The sequence below is a fragment of the Uloborus diversus genome, chromosome 1 (genome assembly GCF_026930045.1).
Source record: "Uloborus diversus isolate 005 chromosome 1, Udiv.v.3.1, whole genome shotgun sequence".
In the NCBI taxonomy this organism is placed as follows: Eukaryota; Metazoa; Arthropoda; class Arachnida; order Araneae; family Uloboridae; genus Uloborus; species Uloborus diversus.
In genome coordinates, this window is record NC_072731.1 from 133,981,731 (window position 1) to 134,005,460 (window position 23,730).

Here is a 23,730-nt window from a genome sequence, read left to right on the forward strand (position 1 = left end):
GCAGCAACACGGCTCGTCGACCAGCCTGCAATTTTCATGCCGATAATCGAACCTCTCTCAAACTCACTTAACTGTAAGAAATGCTTTCTAACTAATCAACCTGGCATCTTCATTCATTAAGGCTCTCCAACAATTCAGATGTAATCGTAACATTTATAAATCCCTAATTATGCACTGGTTTATATACAGTAGAACCTGTCTATCTCGAATGTCGAGAGTTCAGAAAAAAAATTCGAGAAAGACAGGTTTCGAGATATGGAGGTTTTGATTTTTGTATTTTAATCTAGCGACTATAAGTTGTTCAAGCAATGCGTACACTGTCAGTGAACTGAATAGAAATATAATATACTGAAAATAAAATAAATAAACACATTAATTAAATGAACAATTCATTATGATTTAATTCAATACCATGTACATACATCAATGAAAAAAAGCTGTTAATAAAGTTTGATGATTGACAGTTTTCGTTTCATCTACAATTCTTTTTAATTTTGCAATGGCTGTGAAACCTTCCTCACTAATACCGTCCTGTGATTCAAGAAAGTTTCTAAGAGTTTCAATTGCTTTTTCAGCATCTTTCTTATTGACTTTGGGAATTTCTGTCGGTTCTGTTTCATCATCGTCGTCTTCGGAATTGACCTGAACTTCTTTAATGATCTCTTCGTCCGTAAAGACACCACAAGTAGCCACAGAATCATCCACGTTTACAAAATCTTCAAATGAAACATCTACTTCCATGCTTCTTTTAATTTCCATCCAATCTGAATCTTGAAGCTCAATGTCAAAGTCTTCAATTTCTTGCACTTCCTCTTGTCTGGGTCTTTTTTCTCCGAATCCAGCTTTAATAAAACTGTTCTTGATCGTTTCAGCGGTGACATTTCTCCAAGCGCAATCTATCATTCTCATCGCATCTAAGACGTGGATTTTTTGAACGGTGTTTCCTTCGTCAATGCCCCTCAATAACTTTTTCACAAGTTCTTTCCTGTAACTCGCTTTAAAACTTCGTATTACCCCTTGGTCAAGGGGTTGTAGTTTTGAAGTGGTGCTTGCCGGCAGAAACTCAACACTAACATTCTTTAGAGGTGGTAGTTCTGTATGTGCAGCATAATTGTCAATAAAAAGTAAAATCTTTCTTTTTTTTAAGCCCATCGACCTGTCAATCCCTTTCAACCATTCGCCGAAAATATTGCTAGTCATCCAGGCTTTCTGATTTGATTTGTACGCTATTGGGAAAGATTTTATTTTAGAAAAACATCTGGGATTAGCAGAGCGCCCAATCATCAAAGGTGGAAGTTTCTCACTTCCATCTTGATTAGCAGCTAAAAGAACAGTTACTCTTAATTTGCTCTGTTTTCTCCTCTGCATTCTTCACCTTTAAAAACCGCTGTTTTGTTTGGCAAGCATTGATAAAAAAAGTCCTGTTTCGTCAGCATTATAAACGTCAATAGGATCAAAATTTTTCAGAAGTGAACGGAGCTCATCGGTTATCCATTTGTTGCAAATGCTTTGTGGTACTGCTGCGCTTTCGCCACAAATCTTTCGAAAAACAATGCCGTGTCTACATTTAAAACTCTCCAACCAACCATTGCTTGCTTTAAAGTCGGAATACCCAAGTTTCTTTGCAAAATCCGAAGCTTTATCTTGCAGCATCAATCCGCTGACAGGAATTTCTTTTTCACGCCACTGTTTAAACCACAAAGTCAAACATTCGTCTAAATTAGTAAAAGTACATTTTCTTACTTTTTTAATATTTTTATTGTCCGTCTCCAACGAAGTTTTGTTTTTAATTATTGTGGATAGAGTGCTTGGCGGGATATTAAATTTCTTAGCAACGTCAACTTTTTTCATCAGTGGGTTTTGATCCAGAAAGTCCAAAATTTTTCTTTTCTCTTCTATAGGAAGAACATTCAATTTTCTTTTCACAGACGCCATATTTGGCTAAAAACAATCTGGAATAATGCTGCAGTGTGAAAATCTCAGAAGAGCAACAAGAAAAAAAACACCGAACACAATTTCACATTCAAGAACTCTGGTCTTCTTCCACGAACAAGCACGAGGTACAGCAATTTCAAGGAAAATGACAACGAAGAATTCTTTTGATTCTTCCTTCTCGCCCCCTACTGTTTTCCCTTACCCTGTTTTCCTGTGCAGGAGAAATAATAGCACCACGTGTCCAGTTTGTCAACTTGAAGAGACGCGTTTCATCTCTCCCAACCCTCGTAGTATTGTGGGCCAGTCAGTGTTTACATCTTGCATTCACTGTCTGTCCCCCCCCCCTCTCCCCAACCCCCGAGGCTGGGTATTATCCTCCATTATTTCTTATTTTAGGGCTCATCTCCTGCCTTTTTATGTTCTTTAAACCATGAAAAGAAAACAAGGTTGCACTTCAAATTTCCGTAGCAGCGAAATTTGAACTTCGAGAAATAGAGGTTTTACGTACTAAGTATTCGAGAAAAGCAGGGAAAAAATCATGAGAAATTAATTTAGAGTGCTGGGAAATTAAAAAAATTCAAGATATGCAGTTTTTCGAGATACGCAGGTTTTCGACATAAACAGGTTCGACTGTAGCACCTTTTCCCCAACTGCACCAATACTGTAGGGGGAACGATCATGCACATTGACACCAAACTTGGATCATTTGCATATCAGGTGTCACTCCTCTTATATGCAAAATTTCGCGATTGTACCTTTCTTCTTTCTTGGGGTGCTATTTTCAATGTTCCTGAGTGTATATAAAAAGAAGATAGTAATGTCAGTAAAAATCTGGAAAAAAAAAGCATCAACATTCTATATCATCATTCTCATCTTCGAAACTGTGCACAAAAATTGAATTTTACATGTTTAACCTAAACAATGCATGCAAAACTTGGAACATTAAAGGTCTGCGTTTTTCTTGGCATCTAGATCACAGTCTCACAGAATTACTGTTAATTTGTAGTCACAAAACATTAAATGCAGAATTCCTTCGGAAGCTTCGGGAAGTGACAAAAGCGTTGTGAACAGTCCACCTTCTTTCATAACATATTTCCATTTAATTGGATTCATGTTTTTCCTAAGCCACTGTTGTAATTTTGAATAAAAACAAAATGAATGCTGTGAAGCTACTGCAGCACTTGTGAGGGGAAGAGTTGCCAGGTTTTAAATTTTGAAGAAGGAGTTTTGGTTACTTTATTCTTATAGCGGCTGTATTGTTAGATGTCTAGAGAATTAAGCATTACTCCCACCGAAAAGATGTTTCAGCAACACTGTTGCAATCTGGGTGACCTTTTCTGGGTGGATCAAGCAAAAAACTACTGAGCTGTGAGATCAAAGAAAGCAGTTGGAGATTTTCCTTTAGCAACTTGAAAGCTCAAGATTTACCCTTTCTGAATACAACTGACGAGGAGTCCAAGTCACATCCTGTGGTTGCGTGGAGTAAAAGAAGAGGATCCTTCAAGGGACCCAAAGCTTCTTGTACTTTCAATCAGGGCTGTCCTAATGGGGGGGTGGCGAGAGGGGCAATCGTCCCGGGTGCCCCAAATGAGGGGGCGCCACAAGGCGCCCCTCGTTTTGACAGAACCCGACAACATACACACGAAAACTACATTTTCACGAGGGGTGCCTTGCGGCGCCCCCTCATTTCGTGTATCATTGTAGATACACAATCATTGACACACAAAACAGAGAATCATTGTAATGGTTCTCTATTTTTTCCTAGGGCACAAAAATATTCCTCTCTCTAAGTCTCCAAAACATTCGTTTCCTTTGTATCATTGAAGCAGATACAATTTCTAAGAATTTAACTGTTAGAATTAAACAAAAGGCGCTTCTCCTTTGTCTAGTTCTCACCAAATTTGCTTGAATTCTGCCCTTGCGTGTAGTGACGTACAACTATAAAAAAGTTTTAAGGGAGTACGTTCAAAAAAACAAAAACAAAAAAAAAATTAATTTTGAGGTAAAAAGGTCAAAGGAGCTCAGAGACTCTTTCCGATCGATTATTTTTTAAAAATAGATTGAAGTCAATTCCTTCTGCTCCAGCGAGTTTTCAAAATTGAAGTTTCAAAAAGGCAACTTTATACAAACTTTGAAGATTTCATGGATAGGAGGATCTGGAGCATTTCCCTGGTTCCCCAAATTGTTCAAAATTATGGTTCAAAAAATTTAAGCAATGTTTTACATTCAGGGGCTATTAAACTTAACGTTTTGTAAGTGTCATTTAAAAAATCTATTGCTTGTGATATTAAAGAAAGGCGGCATGGGGACTCCTGTACGAATATTTACTTAAACTCAAGTCTTAAAATGCAATTTGTAAGGCCATATTTTATGACATTAGGGCCAGTGATTTTTCGAAACTAGAGTTCCAAAAACGCTGTTCTGAGCGATTTTTGATGTTGTTGGGTATTTGTGGCTTCTCCCTAAAACTTATAAGTATTTGATGCAAAAGAATAACAGCTTTGTTTATAACATACTAGCATTCCCGTACCCGGCATTGCTCGGGTAATGGAATTAGCAGGGGTTAACAGTGCTTGGTGCACCTAGTTTCGAAAATCCCCTATAATAATTACTTATTACCTATAATTTTTTCTAATTTTGGGAGGATCTGGGGCCCCTGGACTCTTTATATATATGACCTTGTCCTTAATCAATCTTTAACTGTTATTAACGATCCTTTTAAAGTATTGATTATCTTTGCAAACACAGGCTATCCACATTTTATTGTTATACCTACGTTTAAGCAAGAACTTCTTTGCATACAACATTTTTAGTTTTTTTTTCTGGTGTTAAAATTATTAAGCTGCTTGATGAACTGACTTTGGAGCAAGCTGCATAAAATTGGCCTTGTGAAAAAAAGTGTACTCTTAAATTGATCACTGCTACTTCTAATGTCTGTCCTTGTGACTTATTAACGGTTATTGCAAAGTAAACTTGTACAGGAAACTGCACTCTTCTAAATTTAAAAGGATAGTCCGCCTGTGATGATGTTCTTAAACACTTCGTTTCTAGTTTTGACAAAATGAAAGCAAAAGGCAGAAACATTATTATTGGACTTGAGAAAAGCCTCGAAGAATCACGTGAGAAACAAAAACAATATCAAATTTAAAATTCGCTATTGACCAAAAGTTGAGATGAAGTACAGAATAATGATTTGACTGGAGGAAAGCCTCCGAAAAAAAGGAATTTAATTTCAATGACAGGTTTTAATTTCAAAGAAATTAAGAGGTTTTAATTAATTTCTCCTAAACTAATTGATATTTCGAAAAATCCTTTCTTAGTGGATACTTTTGTAATCATGTGAACATGCCTGCCAAATTTCAAGTCTGAGGCTTCAGCGATATTGGCTGTGCGTTGATATATATATGTTATCTCAGGACATTGATTTTTATACATTAAGATATGAAAGCTGGTATTAAGTTCGTACAAGTAAAACCAAAAAACTCTTGAAAAGTATCATTGGATGAGTCCAGATCGAAATTTAATTTTGATGTAATTTACTTCGATAAATACATTTTCTATTTATAATCAGCAAATTATTTATTCGCGTTCTTAGTTTGGTTCAATAGGAAAAACCAACTCAGTTTTAATTGTTTGTTTTTTATCTAGTGGGATAACGTTTTACTAGATAAATATTTGGATTTTCAACATTTCCATTTTTTGAAAAGTTTTTGGGCATTAATGTTTTACAAATATTCAAAAAAGATTCATTGCTTGTGTTTTAATTTGCATTATGCATAGCCCTCTGATTGTTCTGTTCATTAATATGTAAAAAAAAATAATAAGTATGTATTATGCATTGATTTATAACTAACTAGAGTTTTCTGTGTGTGTGGGGGGGGGGGGCGGGGGCGCCAGGAAACTTTCGCCCCGGGCGCCGTCAGCTCTTCGGACGGCCCTGCTTTCAATATATTGTAAAAAAAATTTTGTATTAAATTGGTTTGGGGGTAAAAAATATAATGATGTTACAGACATACCTCTTTCACTTAGAATCAAGAGCAGATCTGTATCATTACCTATTACTGCGACTGGTCTGGAGCTGTTCTGGCATGTTTTTATTGCAACTGAGCAAATTAATAAATTGACTTCCCTATCCGCTCTTGTACAACAGTCATTCCTCCTAATCGGAAGTATTCCATCATAATTTGAATTAATCTTGATTTGTTCTCAGAATTAAGCAAAAAGTTAGTCCATATAGTCGTTCCCACATTTTCTTCAAAAAGCAGTAGTCTCAGACATTTTCGACATCACTCTTCTTTGTTTCTTACCAATGTTAGATGGTAAGGCATCAGCATATGCATTATAAAACAATGCTTCACATAAAAATAAGATTTTCTGAAGGAATCCTTCATCCTTAATCACAGTAAAAATGATTCAGAAACGTTACTAGGAAAATAATGTGGAGCTGATGTGCCCTATTTCTGACAGTAAAATATCTTGAAAAAACCAGGAACGTTTTCCTCTAAAATTCAGTAACATTCCTGAAATTATCCTAGAAGCTTCCTGAAAAATTCAGAAATCTTTTCATTCAAAGTCGTCGTGTCTCTGGAACTTTAGAGCAAACATACGTAGGTATAATATAGTAGCTTGGCACCTTCCTGATTTATCAAGAAAGCTAAAATAATTTTTCGCAGCAGTGAGAAGTCTGTATTCGTGCAACTTGGAGCAATTCTGGAAACTTTTTGACAATGATACTTAGTTTTTCCAGGAAGAGGATAAAAACCATTGAAATCCTGAAATGTTACACGGAAATACTCGGCAATGTTTCGGAATTTTTTACAGTGATGGACAAAGAGATTAGTGGTGGGTGGCTTAACAAAAAGCTCTACTGATTCAATGATAGCTGCCACGCATGTTTTTAAATCCTGTCTCAGAGAAACACAACCAAAAAGCAAGAGTAGTTGAGGGGCTAATTCATATTTGAGATATTTCATAAATTATCATTTGATTTAAAAACAGCAGCATCCTAGTCAAAAACTGAAAGACTGAAGAGTGTTCATTTCTTAATAATAATCCCTTTTTTCTTCTGAAGTTTAACTTCCCCAAAAGAACTTCCTAAAGTTGAAGGCAGTGATCTTTCACCGACATTTTTACTTTCTTTCACAAAAAAGGAAGTTTTGTATTCAGGAAAAAAATTTCACTCAAAAATCAATCTTAATTTCCATTTTGCTTGACCCCGGATGAATGTTGAGTTTTTTTTTTTTTTTCGACTCGACCACACGTGGATAAGTGCCTAAGCACGTAGAGACACGCGAAATATTGATTTTGACGATTACAGAGTTAATTAAGATGGGTTTTCTCGTGAGGTCTGTATGTGCGTATGTATGTCGCATAATTCAAGAACGGTATGTCCCAGAAAGTTGAAATTTGGTATACAGACTCTTAGTGGGGTCTTGTTGTGCACCTCCCTTTTTGGTTGCATTCGGGTGTTTCTAAAGGGGTCTTTTGCCCCTTTTGGGGGGGAATTCATTGTTAATTTCGATGTAAACTAAAGTGATGTTACAATTTGGTGGACACTTGACGATTTATTGCCAGTTTTTTGGTCGCCAAGTTTTGTTGCCATCTTGGCGACAAATTTAGCATTTTTTCTGTTTTTGTTTTTGAATCTGGTTTCAATTTGGCCACTGTTGGTGGTATTTAGAGAGTAAACTATTGAATCACATTAAAATTGCCAACAATGGGAAAATGACATTAAATTGGAGTAAAAGGAAGTGATGTGATGCACACATCAGCTCGTTTCTATTGTCACCAGTTGTGGATGGGGCCTGGCAGGCAGCCGGGAAAATGCCCGGTGGGCCACCTCTGTTTGGGCCAGATTGAATTTTTCAATCAAATAGTAAAAATAATATTAATAATAATAATAATCATAATAAATAAGTTTTCTTTCCTTTTCCTTTTTTCTTCCCTTTTGTAAAAAAACCTATTTAAATATCTCTGAAAATATCATAATAATCCGGTATATTTCCAAACAACTTATAAGAAAATCGTTGCAAGAAAAGTAATGGTTACAAAATTAAAAAAAAAAAAAGAACTCTATAAATTTATACTGTGATTAATGAAATGTTTCACTGTGTGTCTGTAAATTCATCAGCCGATAAGATAAGTTGGTTGCATAACTGTCAAGGACCTTCCAAGGTCCTTACAGCTACCTGTAATACTCTGTAGGGACAATGAACACATAAAGGCTGGGCCGTCGCCAGGGGAGGCGTAGAATTGAAGCTGCCAATTTTAATTCAGTGATAAACAAAATAATGATAACAATAAAATAATAATAATAATAAAAAAAGAGGGAAAAAAAAAAGAAAACTTTCTCAGTATTTAAAAGAATAATAAATAGTAGTAATAAAATGCAAAGTGGAATTCCAGTGACAAAAAGTATTTTTTTAGCAAAATTTTCAAAGAAAATGCAACCACTGAATATTAAACAATTAAACCTTTGAATACTATTTAGGAACATCCACAGCCACAGTTAAGACAAGTTCCACAGTTCTTTATTTCATTTACCTAACTAAAGGCAGCTGAGAGTTTTTACACTTATTTTACTGTTATTTTTTATACTTTCATAAATACACAAAAAAAAAAAGTAACCATGCTAAGTTTCAGTAAATTTGAGACTGTGGGTGCTAAGCCACGTTTCTTGATTGACTTTTGCATTTTTTCTAAAATAAATTAGAGAAATAAAAATATTATTGAAATAATGAATAAAATAAGCAGATATAAGGTAGCATAAGTAAAAAACCACCCATCATTAAAAATAATTGAAATACTTGCAGGATGCAAAAAGATTGAAATCTCAAACGAGGCATGCAACTTTCGGCGCAGCACATGTTTGATGTCGTTGGCATGCTTCCAAAACATATACGTTTTTGGCAGATATCGCGGAGGGTGAAGATTCAAGGAGGGGAAATAAAAATCAAAAATCGAGGACCGAAAATTTTTAAAAATCGTATTTTTTTTCCTAATTTTTGAGGAAAATAAGGCTTGGAAGAGGCAAAAAAAGGAGGAAAAGGAGGAAAGGTTTTAAAAGCCAGCAGAAAAAGCTGGAACTCCGACAAAAGCCAGAAGAATCTCATCCCTGAACTATATGAAAAATTCTTTCACTGTATGAAAGGTGCCTTCTTACTGAGTGAGATAGGCTTTAATTCGAAAAAAATTCGATAAATAGTTCTTTTTTTATTCCAATTCAGGCCCAAATTTCACGTGAATTGCCTATTATTGGCTAATAAAGGGGTGAAAAATTTCTTGCACATATTAATATTACATATTGTTGAAAAGGGTAGAATTTTTTTGCGTTCTATGCAATTTATTTCAATGCTCTAACTTCATTGAGATGGGAGTAATTTGCGTTTTTAGCTCAAACTTTTTTAGGCTTATCTGAAATTTAGACACTACTTTCTTCATTAACTCTATCAATAAAAAGTGAAGGAATTGTCCCCCAGTTTTTTTTTTTTTTTTTTGACACCATTGGAAAAAGCGACATTTTTTACTCCAGAAATATCTCGACCTATGGTCGGAAAAAAAAATCTATCTTCAAAGGAAAAAAAGTTACAAGCTGTTAAAAATCTAGTTCGAATAAATCTACTTTTCATTAAAATTACTAATGTTTTGTTTCGCATTGCCATGGTTACGTCTTTTAGCTTTGATTCATTTTAATTTCTTAAAGGTCGACAAACTTGGCGCGACGAAATTATAAGCAATGGGGAAATGTTTTCGCCAATTCTGAATATTTTACGATCTACGTTATGATAATTCCCCCTGACAATGTAGATATTGCGGGAAGAATTTAAAAACTAGGAGTCTTATTAATTTTCCCAATTGTCATCAAATTTGTGGACGCCGAAGACCAAAAGCTAATGTACTTCGGCCATGGCCGAAGAGATATAGTGACAAAAGCAAACGATTATAGCCCATAATATTGACGACAGCCCCAAACCCCCAGTTATCGAAATATCTTCGAAATTACTAATGAAAAGAAAACAGTGCATCGTAAAAGCAGGGAGGATGGAAGTTGTATTTGTATGCGTTTTTACATTTAATTCTAAAGAAGAACATTACTATGACTTAGCTTTCAAAACTTAATGATATCCGAACAAAAAATCAATGTCAAAAGTAGCCAAGTTCGATCGAAATGAGGTCCTGGGTAGACAATGTCACCGACAAGATTCAGATTTCAACAGATAGCAAGTTCCATAGCAGTTCCTCATGGATATTGAACTGTCATCTGTTCTTCAATTCATTTTGAAAACAATTTTTTACTTTCTTTAATCCCGGATTTAAACTTGGCAAGTTAATGTATAATTGGAGTAGTCAAATGTTTTGGAATTTGTTTATTGATGACCAAAACTTGCCGCAAGTTTAACATCCGGAATCAAAGAAAAAAAAATTGTTTTCTGAATGAATTGAAACACATGGGACAATCCAACATCTATGAGGAACAGCTATGGAACTTGTACCGTTTAGATCTGAACTATTTTATCAGTGACACCGTCTACCCAGGGCCTCATTTTGATCGAACTAGGATCCTTTTCACATTCATGTTTTGCTGGGATTTTATTTTACAGCGATCCACAGCGTACAGTATACATCCTTCGCTACAGGGGCGTAGCTAGGGGGAGGTTGGGGGACAACCCCTCCCCCCGAAAAATGTCTCAAAAAAAAAGAGAAAACGAAAAGAGAAGAGAAAGAAAAAAAAGAAAAAAAAACAAATCTACTTTTTTCTGAGTAACAAAGGTCAAAAATTCACTTCGCTTCCCCCCCCCCCCCCCAATGCCATTGAAAATCTGCTCCTCAAGCATAAAGACGCCTCCCTCTGCTGCGACATTTTTTTTTGATAATTGATGGAAATTTGACACTTCACTTTAGAAATGAGATTGAATTATTAAATCCACGTATATGTAGCCTTTCTTCGTCATCGATTCTGCAAATTGCTAAATATGTTTAATTTTATGAGTGGCGTAGTGGGAATATTGCATACAGTCGAATCTGTATATTTTGAATTTCACAGGAAAGAAAAAAATCGAGATAAAGAGGTTTTGAGATACAGGGGTTTTAAGAAACTTTAATAGAAGTTTGGAACATGATGGTGAAAATTTGAAATCGATACTAAAGACAATGTGGGCTCTTGATTAAAATTTCTCTGTATTTGTTTTGTTAGGTATTTATTCAATTATTACATTATTAAGTGCTTTATTGCAAGTTTAAGGAATCATTTTGACAGTAAAAGAAACTTTAAGCATATCTTTTTCAAGAAAAAGTCTTATTGCTTTTTGGTTCCTGATTTTTTTTTTTTTTTTTTTTGGATTCATTATTTATCCTTTTGAGGTTAGCAATTGCTGCAAATCTTACTTGGCCAAGATTCAACGATTTTCCTTTTTTTTCATCACTTGAAAAATCTTATACTTTAAAAGATTTGCAGGAATCACAATTTTAAGAAAGAGATCAACGAAAGAACAGTTCTAATCCAGATAACAGAATGAAATGGATTTTAACTGGAATGATCTTTAACCATGAGCTTAAAATGATCATCTTAAAAGTCAAACCTGTGAATTTCACCCTTTTACTCTTCTTCCAAGAAAGTGCGCAAATAAAATGTTAAAAAACGAAATTAATCTAGACTATTTCTGTTAGCTTGGTTCGAATTAAAAAGTAGAAAATAAAAAAGACTTCTCTTTATAACATTCAAAAATTGCTGTTGCTCTCTCAAATAAATATTTATGTAAATTCTAAAGCAGATAATAAAATTAAAAATAGAAACTTGAGAGGAGAACAGATGGTATGCAGCTTTGAGCGAAGAACTTTCTACCGCCTATATTTCTTCCCTATTTTTTTTATTCAAATTTTATTAACTGCTTTAAAATTAGCATAAATGTAAATACATAAAAAGCAACATATAAATATAATGATATGAAAAGTAATTTCATTTTTTGCGGGTTATAATTCAAGAAGTGGTTTTTTTTTTTTTCAAACTTTTAGTGCAAACCAAGTTAGTAAAAATAATCTTTATAGTCTGACCACCGATGAGATTGAAAGTCGAACATCCAGTTTACAGGCGGAAATGGAAGTATCTATTAGCTTTCAGGGATGCCAGCTTTTGTAGATGTGTGTTAACCTCTAAATTAAGCAGTAACTTAGAAATGAACGGAACACGCTCATTGGTTTTGATTGACTGGTTTTGACAAGATCGTTGATAGAAAATTTCAATTTAAGTTAAATGAAGGGAAAAGAAAAAAAAGTTGAATTTTCCATAACATTAGAAAATATAAAAAAATTTCTTTGCTTTTATTTTGTTTGAAACAAGTATAAGACTTGGGGCACTCCATTCCAAAGTATGTAAGATTCACCTCCCTCTTATTATTTTTGATACTAAAAAAAAGTTTACACACACACACACACACACACACATATATATATATATATATATATATATATATATATATATATATACATATATATATATATATATATATATATTCATATATATATATATATATTCATATATAAACATATATATCTTAATATATATATATATATATATATGTATATATATATATATATATATATATATATATCAACGCACAGCCGAAACCGCTGAAGCTTCAGATTTGAAATTTGGCAGGCATGTCCGCATGATTACAAAAGTAACCACTAAGAAAGGATTTTTCGAAATCTCAATTAATTCGGGAGAAATTAACTAAAACCCCTTAATTTCTGCGAAATTAAAAACCTGTCATTGAAATTCAAATCCCTTATTTTCGAAGGCTTTCCTCCATTCAAATCATTATTCAGTACTTCATCTCAACTTTTGGTCGATAGCGAACTATAAATTTGATATTGTTTTTGTTTCTCACGTGATTCTTCGAGGCTTTTCTCAAGTCAAATCATAATGTTTCTGTCTTTTGCTTTTATTTTTTCAAAACTAGAAACGAAGTTTTTAAGAACATCATCACAGGCGGACTATTTTTTTGAATTTAGTAGAGTGCAGTTTCCTGTTAAAGTTTGCTTTGCAATAACCATTAATAAGTCACAAGGACAGACATTAAAAGTAGCAGGGATCGATTTAAGAGAAGACTTTTTTTCACACGACCAATGTTATGTAGCTTGCTCCAAAGTCAGTTCATCAAGCAGTTTAATAATTTTAGCACCAGAAAAAAAAACTAAAAATGTTGCATACAAAGAAGTTCTAGCTTAAACTTAGGTATAACAATAAAATGTGGATGACCTGTGTTTGCAATGATAATCAATACTTTAAAAAGATCGTTAATAACAGTTAAAGATCGGTTAAGGACAAGGGCATATATACATAAGGAGTCCAGGGGCCCCGGGATCCTTCCCAAATTAGAAAAAGTTATAGGTAATAAGTAATTATTATGGGGGATTTTCGAAACTAGGTGCACCAGGGGGATAATGTTAAATCCTGCTAATTCCATTACCCGAGCAATGCCGGGTACGGGAATGCTAGTATATATATGTGTGTGTGTGTATAAAAGAAGTAACCCCCCCCCCCCCCGAGAGTCGGGTCTAGCTACGCCTCGCTTCGCTAGCCACCCTCGGGGGAAAAATCAAGATGACGGGCCAGTTTTAATTTTAATCAAGCAATAAAAACGAATATTGCTTTATTGGTTTGATGATTTTTTACCTCCTTGTTCCAAAATTTTTGTCACCGAACGAAAAAAAAGGAAAAATCCATGCATGGTAAACATCGCATTTTTATCAAAGACAAAGATCAGTTTCTAATGTTTCTCTGTGCATAAGATGTAGTTTCTCTCAATCCTCACCATACAACAAAAATATTCATCTTTTTCACCCCCCTCCCCCCTCCCTCTGATTGGGTGCCCTGAGTACATTAACTAACACTAGATACGCCGTATATAGGTATAATTGCCGCACCCCAAAAAGAGCAAGAGTCTGTCAAAAAAAATTGAAATATTCATAAATGCAGCGCATAAAAATGATGAGCAGCTCCTGATATTAATGATATATCAGAGTAGAAAATACCGATTAAAAAGGAAAAAAAATACAGTACATATTTGCTTGCGGCTCTATCCCCCAAGTTTTAAAAATATAAAGAAATAAAAAAGGAATCTCGCATTTAAATTGGTTTTGGCGTGTTTTTTATTTATTTATTTTTTTTTGCAAAAACACTCTTTGCAAGGAAGAAAAATGAAATTTTATAATCATGTTTATGATTTAGAATGAACAATAATCATATTTATGTGTGAAAAAAGTTTCCCCGATTATTTTTGAAGTGCTCCGTTTTTCAGAATTCCCGTTATCTGCCTCTTTTATTTTCTACTAACATCAATAAAATATGTATAATGTACAGGTTTTTTATTTTTTGTTTCCTTACGTTCCTTTTAAAGTTTTACATTGCCTTTCTGTTTAAATAGAGCTCAATTTCATTTGTAATCTTCTATAGGAAAAATTGGCGAATAGGAAATTCAGCATTTCCCACACTTTTTGAATAGTCGGAAGTTTACTTCAATTAAAGCTTCTAATTGCAGGGTAAATAATTTATAATTGCATCAGAATGTGCCAGTATCTATTTTTTTAATGTTTCTTATAACAGTAGGACTGAAGTTGGGGCCATAAAAAGAAAAGTCGATTATAAACGCCGCAACGGCAAAAAAGTCACTAACTTAACGTTTAACTTTTAAACACGTAGACGTTGTGGCGTTCCTTCCAGAAATTACTGTAGTCAGTCAATGAAAAGCTTAGGATCTGCTTGTTTCTCTTTTGCTTTTCAAAATTAAAACATTATCAGATCATCAGAAACATAATCAGCAGAAAATTATCGGTGCGGCATTGTAAAAATAAGAATCAATGCACAATTAGAAGTGCTATACTAAAGAAAGAAAAAGTGGGAAAAAAAGGAAAAAGTAGGAAAATAAGGAGAGAGCTCTAAAAAGTAGGAAAATGTAAAAAAAAATAGGAACTCTTCTGAGTCTGCGGGAGGGAGATTGAATGCTATTCCTTTCCATAACATCATCAAAAACATTTACGTTTTAGAATTTAAATTCAGAAAAGTAGCCGATGCAGTGTCCCTCGAGGAAAGGGCAATCTCCACTCAGTTCATTTGTGAATAATAGGCGCAATAGTAATGAAGATTACATAAAATAAACACCATTGATGATTTTGTAAAGCAAAAGAGAGAGTGAAAAAGGAAAAAGTTTTACCTCAACATCATTATATTCTTCCACGGAACAAATGTCAGGAACTTCGGTGACTGAGAGAGTGTCCTCTGAGTGGCTGGCTTCGGGATCTGGATCCATCACAACAAAATAGAACAAGCATCAAAGTTTAATGTCAAGCTCTAGTCAAAATCATACTGATTGCAAAAGAAATCCATTGTCACACAAGCAAGCATTCACGGAAGCATTCTGATTATCTATAAAAACAAAAAAACAAAAAAAATAGTTCAATTATCAATGCGTAAAAAATAGAAATGGAACAAAAATCATGAACCAAAAAAAAAAAAATCAAAAAACAATAAATAATCACAAAATAATAAAAGTAGGAGATGCAAATAACAAGGACGACAATGCAGTCTCTGGATGATATAAGCAGGCTGCCAGTAATTGCATGTAGTTCTGCATAGCCATTGTTTGAAGGACAACTTACAGCTGAACCCAGGAGAACTCCTGTGGAGTCTTGAGTCGACCCAGTCACTTAAAAAATCTCCTATTTTTGATCGCGCAATTAAACAGAATTATGCCTCAACTTCAATAACTAACATTCTAAACGCTTTCTTTCAAGAGCACCTACCTGCAAGTAATTAGTTTTCATTTGTTGAAAAACCACATGCAATTTCTGGAAGGAAATTTGCAATTTTAGGCCTAATCCAAAAAAACACAAATCCCTTTTCAATGTCAACAATTTACTTTCAAGATTCATTCGAATTATGTCTCGGATAAATGAATGTGAAATTTAATATGGGTAAGGATCTTTTTAGTGTTTTTATTTTATTTTCTTCCTTTTTACTTTATTCTATATCTAATATATAGAAGAAAATATTGGATTCGTGCAAATTTTCGAATTTTGACGGATTTGAACGTTTTGAGGTGTGCTGAGTCCATTTTTGGAAAATGTCTGTCTGTGTGTGTGTGTCACGTATGTGTGTGACCAGTTTTTTGTGGCCGCTCTACAGCAAAAACTACCGCATGAAATCGAACGAAATTCGATACACATATGTGTACCTATGTGAACTTGTTCCCATTGGTTTTTGGCACGAATTCCTTGAAAGGGGGTGGAGCAATGGGACGTTTCGTGAGTTATGCGTGCCTGCTATTACCCAAGAAATAACTGGCGGAATCAAAAAAAATTTGGTCCATATGTTGCTCCTGACCGGAGTAGGTGCTGATTCAGTTTTGGTGTCAATGGCTCAAACGGGGGTTGAGTTATAGAACATTTTTTGTCCTCCATTGTGACTGCTGTATCTCAAGAAATAACGAATGGAATCAAACAAAAATTTATCAAGAAGTAGTCCTTAGAGGGTATAAGAGCTGATTTTATTTTGGTGTCAACAGCTAAAAAGGTGGTGGCGCAATCGAACTTTCTTTTTTTCCATTGTGAGTGCCATATCTCAAGAAGTAATGCAATGTTCTGGATGAAATTTGGAATATATGTGAATCCTGTAAACAGGCGTAGGTTCAAGTTTCGTGCCAATCGCTCCAAAAGGTGCTGATTTCTTTTTTGTTTTGTGAATAAAAATAGCTTTATTAATGCAACAATAAGAAAGATAAATCTTAATAAACTGTCATCTGCTTATTTCTCATTCTAATTTTCATTTAAAAGCTTTGAATTAAGATGAAAAGATGAAAAACTGATTCAAAATTTAATTTTTCTAACAATTTTTATGTTTGCAAGGCAAAAAAGAGGGATTTTTTAAACTTCAAAACTTATTGTTTACTTCTGAAAAGTTGTGCGATTTATAGAGAATTGCATTATACAGGTCGGCGTTATAAAGGTATTCTACTGTATATTAGAGTAGAAAAAATACCCATTAAAAAAATACAGTACATTTATGCTTGTGGTTCTATCCCCCAACTGTTAAAATTTGAAGAAATAAAAATGGAATCTTGCACTTAAATTAATTTCCGATTTTTCTTCAGAAATCAGGAATGTTTAACCCATCTAGGTTTTTTTTTTTGCAAATACACTCTTTGCAAGGAAAGAAAATGATTTTTTTTTTTTTTTTCGATTTTGAATGAACAATAATCATATTTCTGTATGAAAAAAGTTAGTTTCCGCGATAATTTTTGAAGTGGTCCGTTTTTACGAATTTGTTATCTGTCTCTTTTATTTTGTATCAACATCAATAAAATATGTACAGTGTACAAGTTTTTCATTTTTTTTCTTTCTTACATTCCTTTCAAGATTTTACAATGCCTTTCTGTTTAAATAGAGCTCCATTTCACTTGTAATCAACTGTACAAAAAATTGGAGAACAGGAAATCGGTTCAGCTTTTCCGGCACTTTTTGAGCAGACGGCCATTTACTTTAATTAAAGCTTCTAATTGACAGGTAATTGATATATAATTGCATCAGAATGTGCCAGTATCTATTTCTTTATTGCTTCGTTAAAACAGTAGGACTGAAGTCAGGGCAATAAAAAGAAAAGTCAATCATAAACGTCGCAACATCAAAAAAGTCACTCACGAAAAGGAACGCCCCGGCGTTCCTTCCAGAAATTACTGCAGTCAATCAAAGAAAAGCTAACGAGCTGTTTGTTTCTTTTGCTTTTCAAAATTGAAACATGCAGAACATTATCGATGCGGCATTGTAAAACTAAGAATCAATGCACAATACTAAAGAAAGAAAAAGTAGGAAAAAAAAAAGGAAAAAGTAGAAAAATAAGGGGAGAGCTCTAAAAAGTAGGAAAAAGAGGAAGTCTTCGGGGTCTGTGATTTTAATTGTATGGAAATAATCGGAAATATTATCTCAAAATGATTTAAAATTTTTAACTGTTGCCATCTTATGTTTGTTAACAAATAAAATATTTGTAATTAATTCAAGCAAGGCTTTTAAAATAATTTTCAATTTTCATTCTTTGCTTTGCTTTTGAGATAAATCGGGAATTGGGATAATCGTTAAGTTTTGGCATGTGTATTTTTTTTTTGGAAATATTGCTTCCTAGTCAAGCGTGGGAAGTGATCAGAACTATAAGAAAGATACAGAAGAAAGTTATGTGATGGCCACAACATACTAGTTTTGGAATATATTAAGGTTTTCTTGAAAACATGTTGGAGTAATAGATTTTAAATCTTCTAGTTTTTCACATATAAAAATATTTATTTTACAAATTCAGGATGAACTTTTGTTAAAATATTCATGTATAAATCGTATTAAGCAAGCATTAATAGATGGGGTCATATAAGAACTCAATGCAATCTTTTGTGCGCTGTTTTTAGTAGGTAAGTTCTCCCGGGTTAATACCCAAGCTAACAATGACAAGTTCAACTGCACCATTGCTAGGGACACTTGCTGGTATGATAAATTTACTTTAACTACCAGTTTGTTAGCGCTCTCAGCTTTAACGAGATGACATCAGCCTCCAAAACAGTTATTGTCTATTCCAGACAGATACTGACAAATACATAACAAGGACTAAACTGCAGTGCCTGGATAGCATAACTGGGCTGATGGTACATTGCATGCACTGTCTGTACATGGTTGCAAAAGAATTGGCAAACAGCCAGCTGAGACAAATATGAATGAAAGGAGAAAAGAAAAAAAAAATGATGGATTTCCATTGATGTGTCTCTTCTTAATTTAGGGGCTAACACACATCTGCAAAAGCTGGCATAACTGAAAACTAATAGATGCATCCATTTCCACCCGAGAACCAGATGTCTGCCTTTCTTCAGTGGTCGTACAGTGGGACAGCTTGCCCCTGCTTTAAGTGTGGAAACTCACTGCTTAATATCTTTTAAGTTAAAGTATTAATTTATCTTTTATTTGAGACCCTGGCACCCAGGGGCGTGCTTAGAGTTTTAGCGGCCCTGTGGGAAATTTGTTTTAATAGTCGACAATCATTTCCCTTATTTATTTATTTTTTTCTTAAACATAACACATTTTATTATTACACACCACAACTTGTACCAACCAAACACAAATACAAAAGTGACAACCAGCAACAGGCTCTGTGCCCAGCTAGGCTGGTCCTAGTCAATTTACAATCCCCAGTGAAGTTCAATTGCCCTCTTAAAACTATCTGCTACATTCTTAAGGAATATCTTGTCGTCATTGATGTACGTTAGTGTGTATCCAAAAAAAAAAAATGTTTTGTTAAGTCTCACACCCTTATATTTTTCCTTTAATGTTAAAACAACTGTAAAAAATTTCACATACTTTTAACAACACCAACCTGTGCCAGAAATTCTGAACCAGCACTTATGTACTAGGCTGAATAGAGGAAAAAATTTTTTGGAAATTTGAAATTTCATTCTAATAAAACATTGCTCCTACAGCCCTATATAAACAACAAAAACATTTATCCAAATTAAAAACTAAAAAAGTATACAACAGGAGGCTTTTTTTTTTTCAAAAAATTGAATTTTTCTATTTTTTAAAAAAATTATACATAAATTTATATTAAAAATCAATTTCCAAAATTATAGGCGAACACATGTTTAAATCAACATTTGAAAATGAATAATAAAAATAATGTATTTAAAATAAAAACTTAAACTAAAACATAAAAAAAACCCATATTTTTGAGTACTATGTGGGAGACAAATATTGCACAAGAGCAAAATCTCCTACTTTATGCTAATTACCTATTTTATTAGGTACAGATGTGATATACCCCCCCATTTGGCGACATTAGATTTTTTTGCACAAAATTAAAATATTTTTCTCGCCAATGAGGCGATAATTTTTTATGCATGGCATCCCTGGCCAAACTAACCTGTGTTTAGCAACCCGAAGGCAATCTTACAGATCTGTTCAAACTTGTTTACTTGGGTTGTTTGGGTTTCACGCAGGAGAGATACGTGGTGTTGTTTCGTGCAATATACCTTACAGGAATGCTTATTTTGTGTTAGTTTAAATTCAGTAGTTGTGTTTTGAAGTAAAAACATTAGAAAATGCCAGTTTCTTCAAACTTGAAGGTTAATTAAAAGTTAACTCCAACGTGGTGTGTATCTGTAACGTGCCATTGTTATATGATGTATTGTTTTAGACTGAGTGTGAATATTTATACCATATAAAAAGGTAAGTTCTTTATTTAAGAATTCAAAAAAAAACCCTCTCACTTCCAAAATTCTTTGTTTTTACAAATCCTTGAATGGTTCTTGTAGTTTTTAACTTTATTTTTACTGTATGTAAATTAATTTTACAGAAATAGTACGGTTATTTTGTTCTAAAAGTTAATTCTTATCGATGCCACGAATTATTTAGACATTCTATTAACGTGCCTCCTTTAGGTACTGAATTTTATGTTAACAATTGAAAGTTCTTTCGGTTGTACTCTTAAAAATGCTGAATTTTATTAATAAATCTGCACAATAATGGTGCATATTTCACACTTAAAACTGTGTCATTATTGTACACTGAACGGAAGGAGCGACCCTTGGGTGTCATGAAAATATACATAACTGTGACCATACTCCGACTGTAATGTATATTAACAGTCGGAGGGATAACGGACCGAGCGGAGCGAGGTCCTGGCGAGCCAGAGGTCTCATAGTACTTTCGTAATGAGACCGAGGCAGGGCCGGCGAGCCGAGGTCTCATTACGAAAGTACTATGAGACCGAGGGCTCGTATCCCGGAGAAATGATGAAAAAAAAAATTGATGCATTAATTTCGACTTGTAATTAATACAATAATTTATTTCATTGTATTTTAATATGTTTACAAAAACCCCAGCCCTGTACATTTTTGAAGCATATATTCGTGATGTTTTTTGTTGTGCTTTTATGTTGTTTTTATATATATTGTGTTCTGAAGTGCTTTGATCATGTTTTTTTATCTGATTTTTTCCTGTTGGCGCTAAAAAAGCATCGCTAAGAACGATGTATGACATATGTCGTCATACATCGTTTTCTTGGCGACGCTTTCTTGGCGCCAACAGGAAAAATTCGCCAAGGGTGGGGTATATCACATCAGTTCCTTTTATTATTTATATTTTTCAGCTTTATAGTTTCTAAAAATTTACTTTGTTTTTGAAAAAATATATAAAAAATTATTAGTTTTTTGAAGAAAATTATAAATTTTAGGCTAAGTGTAAGATACTTTAATATTTTAAAACTTGAATAAATGTTTTTGTTACTTTTGCACTTTTTATCAACATGAAATTTCAAATCTTTTACTAGATCTAACTGAAGTAAATTTTCACCAGTTTTCCCTTTAAGAGCTTCTTTTTGATGAAGCAGGCATAACTTTCAATGGAAGGTCATATAACTCGTTATGCATAAGGTCCTCTGGGGTACCAAAAATATAAGACTTTTATTGGAAATATAGGATTTATAGAAAATACAAGATGGTTATTGACCTTTTTTTAAAAATTTAGGATTAGGATGACTTTGATCCCTGCATATTAGGATTATATTCACAGTAAAAATTGTTTTTGGGTCGACAAATCAATGACAGCAAAGAGAAAAAGCGAGGGAGAAGAAAATATTATGCATTGTTATTTCCTGTGAGGAAAATATCAAACGTTACAAACTGATCAACAAAAATCCATAACACTAAAAGAATTTACCTCATGATAATTTACAATTTTTTCACTAAAAATTAAAAGGTTAAAATTTCTGTTGAAAGTAAAAATAAATAAATAAATATAAAAAGACAAATTTTCTATCTCTTATCTCTTATCTTTTATAATAAAATTAAATTGAAGTCAACATGCTTGCTTCCTCTTTTAGATCATGATAAGTTTTTTAATTACTGTTAGAACATGCACACACAAATTGACAGGGAAGCGAAAAAAAGTGTTTTATTCAGACTTTAAAAGAGGGTTAATGACCTCCAGTAATTTCTCAAAATTGAAGTTTTCAAAACAGTCTAAGTTATCTCAGTGTTGGGTCTATAATTTTCCCAAGCCAGGGCAAATCTTGAAACTGCCGCCCTAATCTATTCTTTTAAGCTTTTATATTGAGTTTCAATGGGTGGGGGGTGGGGAATAAATAGGGTGAATTTGACTTCCCTAGAAGCCGTTGCCTTTGAAAAGGGCCCCGGCTAGCTTTCCCTAGATCCGACACTGGATTACCCTTGGTCACTTTAAAGTGTAGTATGACCCCGTGAACCCACACTTGCCACATAAACCTAAAATTACAAAAAAGTTAAATACTTTCAACAATCCACAACAATTTAAAAATAAAATTAAAACTTTAAAGAAAATGATTTTTATCCTTTAAAGAGCACATTCTTGGAGACTTTCAATGACTGGCGTTTGACAGTATATAAGCTAATTCAAACAATTTGGCAGTTCATTGATGTACACTAAACAGGATATAGATTCCCTCATGATACTGGTGGTATGTATTATTTATAGCTTTTGTGCATGCAATAGATTGTCCATAACCGATTCGCTTTTATAATTTAAAAGATATACCAGAGAGAATCTGTAAAAAAGAAAGTTTTAATAAATTTTCCAGACGTGTAACACATCAAAATTGCATTCTAAATTTTAAAAAAACGTCGAATAGTTTACTTTTTGTATTGATTGATCAGTACTTTAGTTTCGTAACAAGTACAAAATAAAATTTAAATATCTTTAGAGAATAATTATTGTGACTTTGAACTATGAAATCAAGGTGATTATGAAACATTTAAGGCCAAAAAAAAAATGAGTATACTTTATGAGGTTATTATTTTTAGACATAAAAACGCAAAGTAATAATACTTTTTCTGCTCCGATGACAAGGATCTTATATTTTGCTTCACAACATTAAGAAATTTGCCGGCACTTACCGTAATTATTTCGTAGAAAATCGAAGTTTTGTAATTATTTCAACTTTCTAAGATCATTTTGAAAGCTAAACATTTCAAAACTTTGGACAGAAATCAATTACAACGAATGAATAACTAATTCCTGTCTATAAAATACAGACAACTTAGCAACCACTGACCGATTCATGATGATTTCCATTTCTCTGCTCCCAAAGCGGAAGTTCAAAACTTGCGACATTTAAGGCTTAAAACTATTGAGAAGTATATTCTTTCAATTAAAGATTTTTAGATGATTATATTAAGAAATTTGTGAATAACTAATTGCTTAGGAGGATTGAAGTCTGATAAATGAATAGAGAATTCCGCAATTCTGAAAAATCCAATGTCTGAAGTAAGTTTTGACGGATTAATCTTTAAAATATTTAACCTACAGTATTCTATGAAATTTTTTATAAAACTTATAGCTGAATTCTGTTCAGAAACATCCCAAATTTAAAATTCAAGTATTCCGTCAGCAATATTAGTAAAGCGAAACTATCAGCATTTAATCCTCTCAACTTATATGGATCTCATATTGATCGTCTGCAATAGTGCTCTGGAGCTATTTGCGCATGTAATGTAGCTGTATTTACCGGAATCTAAATATTAGAGCTATAAGTGTTATAACATGTTCATTGTCATTTCATTGTACCCATTTTTCTTTTACAAGAGTACATGCTTTGTGAAGAAAAAGCTGCGAGTTAAAAATGGAAGTGTTTAATATTGCTATGTCTCTTTATGTGACTGCAGTTTTAAAAAACTGAAGTCAACTTCTAACGAAAATTTTTGCAACTTACAAGATATATTCAGTGGTTCTTTTTTATTC

At 33.4% G+C, this 23,730-nt stretch overlaps 1 protein-coding gene across 1 annotated transcript in view; it reads right to left on the reverse strand.

Moving 5' to 3' along the window:
- LOC129232224 (patronin-like) overlaps positions 1 to 23,024 on the reverse strand; it is a 158,596-nt gene extending 135,572 nt beyond the window's left edge. The window contains exons 1-2 of the mRNA XM_054866442.1: positions 22,887 to 23,024; positions 15,147 to 15,358 (exon numbers count right to left, since the gene is read on the reverse strand). Coding sequence (XP_054722417.1) covers positions 15,147 to 15,242 — 96 coding nt within the window. The 5' untranslated portion in view covers positions 15,243 to 15,358; positions 22,887 to 23,024. The remainder of the gene's footprint in view (positions 1 to 15,146; positions 15,359 to 22,886) is intronic.
- Positions 23,025 to 23,730: the final 706 nt, after the last annotated feature.